Source organism: Micropterus dolomieu, linkage group LG02, assembly GCF_021292245.1.
Source record: "Micropterus dolomieu isolate WLL.071019.BEF.003 ecotype Adirondacks linkage group LG02, ASM2129224v1, whole genome shotgun sequence".
NCBI classification, from domain to species: domain Eukaryota; kingdom Metazoa; phylum Chordata; class Actinopteri; order Centrarchiformes; family Centrarchidae; genus Micropterus; species Micropterus dolomieu.
In genome coordinates, this window is record NC_060151.1 from 2,970,798 (window position 1) to 2,977,779 (window position 6,982).

At 42.7% G+C, this 6,982-nt stretch overlaps 1 protein-coding gene across 1 annotated transcript in view; it reads left to right on the forward strand.

Moving 5' to 3' along the window:
* The first annotated feature begins 4,923 nt into the window (after window positions 1-4,923).
* hoxb2a (homeobox B2a) overlaps window positions 4,924-6,982 on the forward strand; it is a 6,439-nt gene continuing 4,380 nt past the window's right edge. The window contains exon 1 of the mRNA XM_046030567.1: window positions 4,924-6,251. Coding sequence (XP_045886523.1) covers window positions 5,768-6,251 — 484 coding nt within the window. The 5' untranslated portion in view covers window positions 4,924-5,767. The remainder of the gene's footprint in view (window positions 6,252-6,982) is intronic.

A 6,982-nucleotide genomic window follows, 5' to 3' on the forward strand; every position in this document is an offset into this window, starting at 1 on the left:
TGCATATCTTGACTTTTAACGTGGATACAGGGTATATATTTGAACAAAAATGCATGTCCAGAGACGAGAGCTGGTGTGTATCGTACATTTTGAAAACAAATGGGTTTATTTGTTTGAACCGTCAGTGAGGGGAGTTTGGAAGGACACACACAAGGCCCTTACAGGAGTGTTTCAGCCAGTGTTCAACACTGGGAACAAGCTGTGTGTGTCTGACTCCCACTACACTCTCTGCTGTTCTGGAAATAAACCTGTGATGTGGTTTTTAAAAGTGCAGATCTACACAAACGCTTTTCACATCTGGGCATCATTGTTGCACTTAGAGTTTACATTTTGATGGTTAAAGGTAAAAATAATAATAAAATCTTATTTTGAAGACGTAAGGCCCTCCAATCAAAGCGTCTTTCGCCAATGTGTGTTCAAGTGAACATTCATATATAAATATTTATTTGTTATAGCCAGTTTAAAAATACTTTCTGTTTTGTATAATTATTATTTATCCTTCATGTATTTATATCGAGAAAAAATACTGTACTTTTTTAGTATTTACCTGTTAAGAAAGAAAAAAAACAACGTTGTGTTCTTCTTGTCCATTGTACTGAAGTTACATTTTTTAGTTCTTGTATTTTAGAAGAAAATAAGTAGTTTTTATGTTCCTATAATGACCCTTGTACATAAATGTCTTGGCTTGTACAGGGAAAAAGGCAAGGATGGGGATTGGTGACCCATCCGTGCATAGTCGGAAAATTTAGACAAACTATTAGCTGGAAAAAAGAAGAAGTCTTTTTGGAGAAAAAAAAACTTATTTCTTTGTCCTTTGTAGCTCCTTTTTCTTTCATTGTTGAGAGAGTTGTCTGTCAAACAATTCTTTAATAAAATGTTATGTTATTCAGAGCTTATCGTCAGTTTTTTATGATTCTCAGGAGTGAAGACTCCAGATGTTTAAAAACATCATCAACCCGAAAACCTAGAAAGTTCCATCTGAAACGGCTGTAACATTTTGTTAGGCTGTGCTCCTGTCAGGTGAAAACCCTGCCAGCACCAACTCTACTGACTGTCATGGCAACATATAAACAGCCCTTTGTACTCCACTTGGCTGACAGCTGTGGCAAAATTCATAAACTATGAAAATATGCAAATAATTTCACACCAGGATTAAAACTCAAACGTTTAAAATAAGCGGTACATAGTTTTGTTGATGATCAACTTTGACATCAATTGAAGGTTCACATATTCTTCTAAAAGAATTTTCAACCTACTGAACTTTTTAAAATCAGCTGCCCTCACTGCTTTATACTGATAAGTTTACATTTTATGTTATGCGATGCAGACTAATTGGTCTGTGTTCACCTATATTCTACCACGATGTGATGGCTGAGGACACAAAACACTGTTCACAAATCCCAGATCTGGTGTGACTTCTTTCAAACAGCATGTTTCTGGCTGAGGGATGACCTGACACTGATGCCAGTATTGAATATCGGGTCGATACCTGGGGCTACAGCATGATATCACTGTCAGAAAAACACTCCCAATTATGAAATCTGAAGCCAAGAGCCACATGTAACATGTCAGAAATAAAAAGAAAACATCTTTAACCTTTAGGAAAACTTATATTCTGTTTTTAGCCTCATTTATGCTTTACAAACTAGACAGTGGTTTCTTGGCAAAGTGGCTGCAGAGTATACAAATGTTCTAATTGCAGCTATTATGCTACTGTTTTGCTGGCGGCTGGTATTCATTTATCATACCAGGACAAAACAGACACTGGGCTGCATCTATGGTCAGATCCAAGTATTATCTAAAACCTGATACCTGTTGCCACTTGATTTTGACACTGACCTCTGTTGTTTTGTCTGATAACTCTGAACTATTGGTCAATGTCTGTGTTTCACCTTGCATCACTCTCTTTGCAACATCACAGAAGAGACCCAAATCAAGACAACAACACATAGATGTAACATAACATAACAATCCAGAAGACAATATCCAAGGCCCTTCAGCGTACTGTTGATCTGATATGAGGCTCCATATTTAATTTTAGGATTGAGTGAAACACAAAAGATAGCTTTGGTCTAGCCTGGCATCAATATCAAATTTACCCTCACAGCATTGCTCGTGACACGTATTCAGGAGTGATTACTGTCACTGGAGCTAAAGAAAACCCTTAGGAGTCCATTTCTCTACAAAAATAGGATACAGTTTTTGGAAAACTGAAAGCAGCCTGTGATTTAAAATTATAAAACTCATTTATTTTCAAGCTCATGTTACCAATTATTTGTAGCAGCGAGTTGGCAGCAAGGCGACCTTCAAACACGCAATCTGCTGATGTGTCCTTAGAGCAGGACACTGAAACCCTATCTGACCTCTAAACCTGAACCCAAAGCAGCACTGAACTAAAACCAGAATGAACCCCAAACCATCTCTGTAGGAGTCTCACCCAATGGAAATCTGTTCCTCTGCATAAACACTCATTGCATTGAACAATATTTTGGCTATACAGCAGCTGTTGTTAGCTAAGTGTTGAGCTCAAAGGAGTGAAGGTAGAGGGAGAGCTCCTTCTTGAACTTGGAATTAATAGTTTGGCAAAAAACAAACAAACAAATGTACTTATGGTTTAAAGCATTGGGAATAAGCCATTCCCAAACCAGGCTAGAGAGAGTGTTTTATAATTTGCTGTAGGCTGGAGTTATATATAAGTTTTAACTGGACTTTTTTTCTATTCCACTAACTTATTGACAATTGAATTGCTGACTGCTTTTAATAATTAACTGTTAACTGCCTGTCCATTTTCCAAGTTCCACCTTTTTCAACAGATAGAGGACTTTATACCTGTGGTATAAAGTAGTATGGATACTGAACCAGCATGAGAACCAAGAGCATTAAAAACAGAGATCACTTCAGCTTAACTGTTCTGTCTTCTCTCTTGCGTTCTGGACTTTTTCCACACATGCTGATCCTCCTGCTAGCTGATATGACTAAAAAAAGCCCGGGGCCTGCGCCTTGGCCCGGTCACGTGGTCTCTAACCCGCAGCCGACCCTTCTCTAGCTCGCGCGTGTGCTCTGAGGCCTGAGAGCGGCATAAAACTTGGGACATAAATCAAGCTCCCATAAATAATGGCTGTACTTCCCTTTACATCTCCGTTGGACTAACAGACAATAAAAACACCAATAAGCAGAGATTGGATCTAATTTATTGCCTCATAAAAACAGACGGCTCGGCTTCGGGAACGCAGCCACTGCTGAAACCACGCTCACAGCACACATACTGATCTGGAGTGTTCAGAAGTTATAACTACAATTTAATAACGTTACGATTTTTACATGGGCTGTATTAGGTAGAGAACCTGTCAAATAAGTTCTTTGTCAGATGTGAACAGATGTCCTGATTCATCATGCTGTAGCCTGTATCAATTTGACTAAAGTCTATAATAATAACAATATTTTTTTAATTTACTTTTATTTAGTATAAACAGAATGAGGAAGTACAATTCATGAACTGATAATTCGGAAGCTTTTTTCTTCCTTTAAAAAAAGCGTAAACATGTGTGGAACCAATCAAAATATCAAATATCATGCTAATGATTAGCAATCATATTTTAAATTTAAATTCAAACGTAGGCTAATTTCTAGAAGGGAAATGCATGATTTACCCTACCATTAACAGTACCCCTAACAAATGAAGTGACTGCAAAATCAAATATAGCAACCTTAAATTAAATTAAAAGTCAAAAATCCCCAATCTTCAGTCGGCCAATCCATGCCTCTCATGGGAAAAAAACAGCTTCTGCTCTCCACCAAACTCAAAAAAAAAAAAGACTTGTAGTAATTTTACAAAAAAATCTCTATACTTTTGATAAAATTCCAGACATAGTCAAAACGAGATAGAGAAACGGAGCCGTGCGGGTGCAGTGTTGTGGTGCTGGAGCTCAGTCAGCAGCTTGTGTGTGCTGTGTTGTGTGTGTTCGTGCAGCCTCGGCCTACTCGCTGCCTGCGCTTTCTGCTGCTCTCAATGGCCCTCACTCCCACACACATTTCTGCTCTTTCTGCCTCTTTTTTTTTTTTTTTCAGAGCCTGGGGGGCGAAGCCAAATGGCATGGGAAAGAGTGGGAGAAGGGGGGCGAGCTAAATAGCTTATATTAATTTGTGTTTATCAGTTTTTTTAATAGATAACATAGTTCTGCATGATATGCGCATGTCTGCTGCGCGTAGAAGCAGTGTTAAAAACATTCAAGCATGGCGAATACTGGACCTAAAAGGAGAGAGATGGAGAGAAAAAGACTGGAGGTTTTCTTGTTATTTAGGGAGAGAGATGGGGCTGCTGTCAGGCTCTTTGCAGGGAGAGAAAGATTGATCACCGCACTTCTTTTTTTCCACTCGGGGCTCCTCGGGCCCTCCCCAAAATACCCTCTGCTTAAATTCCCGAGTTGCTGATATTTCTAAAACATCTACATGTGCGTCCTGTTGAGTCGTGACGCCATCATCACACTCTCACTTACTGTTAGCATTCATATTATTGTCGCTGTATTATTATTTCACTATTAGGAGGAACAAGGGGCCTGCGCTCTCCTTTACTTTTTTCCCAGCTGCACGGAGCGACCTCGCTGTGAACTCTCTCTCCCTCTTACTCTCTGCGTAAACACACGGAGCATTTTTAACACACACACATCACATAGGAACGAGAGGGTGAGGGAGAACCATGGTAGCCTGGACCAAGAATTTTGGAGCCTGCGTGCAGATACTATTTTAGTGAGATTATATTTAGACAGCAGGTTTCTATGTCTCACAAACACACACGAACGCACGGACGAAACAGCTGTTTTTAAAAAAGCATTACCCTAAATGCACTAAGAAGTCTATTAAATACAAAAATGTCCACTTACACACCAACAGGCTCACTGCCTCTCTTCCCAGTTAAATCTAAGTTTCTGTCTCTCTCCTCTGTTAGAAGCCAACCTGCTTCATCTTCACTACCGCTGGCTGAGTAGAAATCTTCATCATCCTCTCCTCCTGAGCTGCTGCGCCATCTAAAACCCTGTCCAAGTTTTCCGTGTCTAAGTTGGGGATTTTCAGGCTCTGTCACACTTTATAAGATTAATGAGCTGAGTGTTGTAAACAGTAGGCAGGCTTTTTTTAAGGAGCCATATTGTAAACGGTGTTGGCCGGCTCCGCTCACCCAATGTTAACTGTCATATCACCCAGAGGACCGAAAAAATCTCCGAGAGATGCTCTATTGTTTGTGCGTAACACCGGCCTGGAGACCCGCCGCCCACACGGCGCACATGGCGACCGCCGCCTTCCCCGTTTTTTCTCCCCAGAATTTACCCCCCGCTAAGACAAAACAATAGCGGCTATCCTGTGATACAGCCCCTCTTTGCCACAGCGTTTGGTGGAAAAATAATAATGCTGCTTCCCACATCCATCGCCGCCGCCAGGCCGAAGCCCCCGATTGGATGTTTTGGGTCACATGACCAGGAATTGGCTGCAATTTCGCCCCATAGTTCTTCAGTTTAGCCTACCCAGGTCCCCATACGCTAGTAATATCACCAATATACACAATTATTATATAGCCACCGCATTTACGCCATTGCGGTCGGGGCATACGTGCTCGTGCGTTTTTTCATTTCGTTTTATTTTTTTAAGAAGCCATATTGTGTTGTGTGCGTGTGCGAGCGTGCGTGTGTAGGCTATGTGTTTTGTTTTTTTTATTTTGGGGAAGGGATTGTTCGGGGGTCTCGCCGTTTGAGGGTGAAACCGGTCTGAGGGAGCTATGAATTTTGAATTTGAGAGGGAGATCGGTTTTATAAACAGCCAGCCGTCCCTAGCAGAGTGCCTGACGTCCTTCCCCGCCGTCCTGGAGTCATTTCAAACTTCATCAATCAAGGAGTCGACAGTAATTCCGCCTCCCTTCGAGCACACCATCCCCAGCCTCAGCCCCTGCACAGCCAGCCAGCCGAGACCGACTGCTAGGAGCCAGCAGAACCGGAGAACCTCCGCCACTAATGGCCTCCAGACGCACCACCGAGCCGCCCAGCAACCCTGCCCGGCCGGCCAGGCCCCTGGCACGGCCACGGCCTCTCCGGCCGGTCCGCTGGCCCACGAGTTTCCCTGGATGAAGGAGAAGAAGTCATCAAAGAAGTGCCCCAAGCCTGGGAGCAGCTCCAGCGGTGGCGGATCCATCATCCCCCCCGCCTCGTCCTCCCCGTCGCCGACCGCCTCCGGGTATGCTTCGGCGGGCATCGAGTCCCCCACAGGTCGGTACTGGGATGGGAGAGCCAGTATGTGTGTGTGTGAGTGTGTGTGTGTGTGTGTGTGTGTGTGTGTGTGTGTGTGTGTGTGTGGTGTGTGGTGTGAGTGTAAGGGATGTGCAGCCTGTGCTTGAATTTTCTGTCTGGATCTTCATTTCAGTTCCACTTCAGATATAACCCACCATCTTTACACACAGCATGATGTGGTTAGATGACATTGTCTTTTTCTTCTTCAGTGTGTGTGTGTGTATTGTGCAGTGCTGTGATGCTGTGTCAACAGGGAAGCCATATCTAGACCACTGCATTGTGCTGCAGTGCTTTGCACACTCTCTCGTCATGCCTTTAAATGTGCACCCACTCATGTTTTACGCACATCATCTCTGTCATTTGTTTGGGATCCATATAGAATCCAGCTTTGCACTAAGTGCAAACCTTTCAGACCAGTACCCTGTTAGTTCTGTACCACATATAGCCCAAGTTTCATTGCATTGCATTCTGTCCATATATTTATCCTGCGTAAAGATGCGCAGAGGGGGATTTGTCTTTATGCATCCTGCAGAGGATTGCTGCTGCAGCTTGTATCATTCTGTTCATTGAGTGGTGATATGGGCGGCAGCAGCATCGTCCTGGTATTATACATTCATAACACAACGGAGATGGTGGCCATATTGGATGGAGGTAGGAAATGTAATGGCGAGGCAAAACTACTGGACAAAGTATGCTGGGGGTGGGGGTGG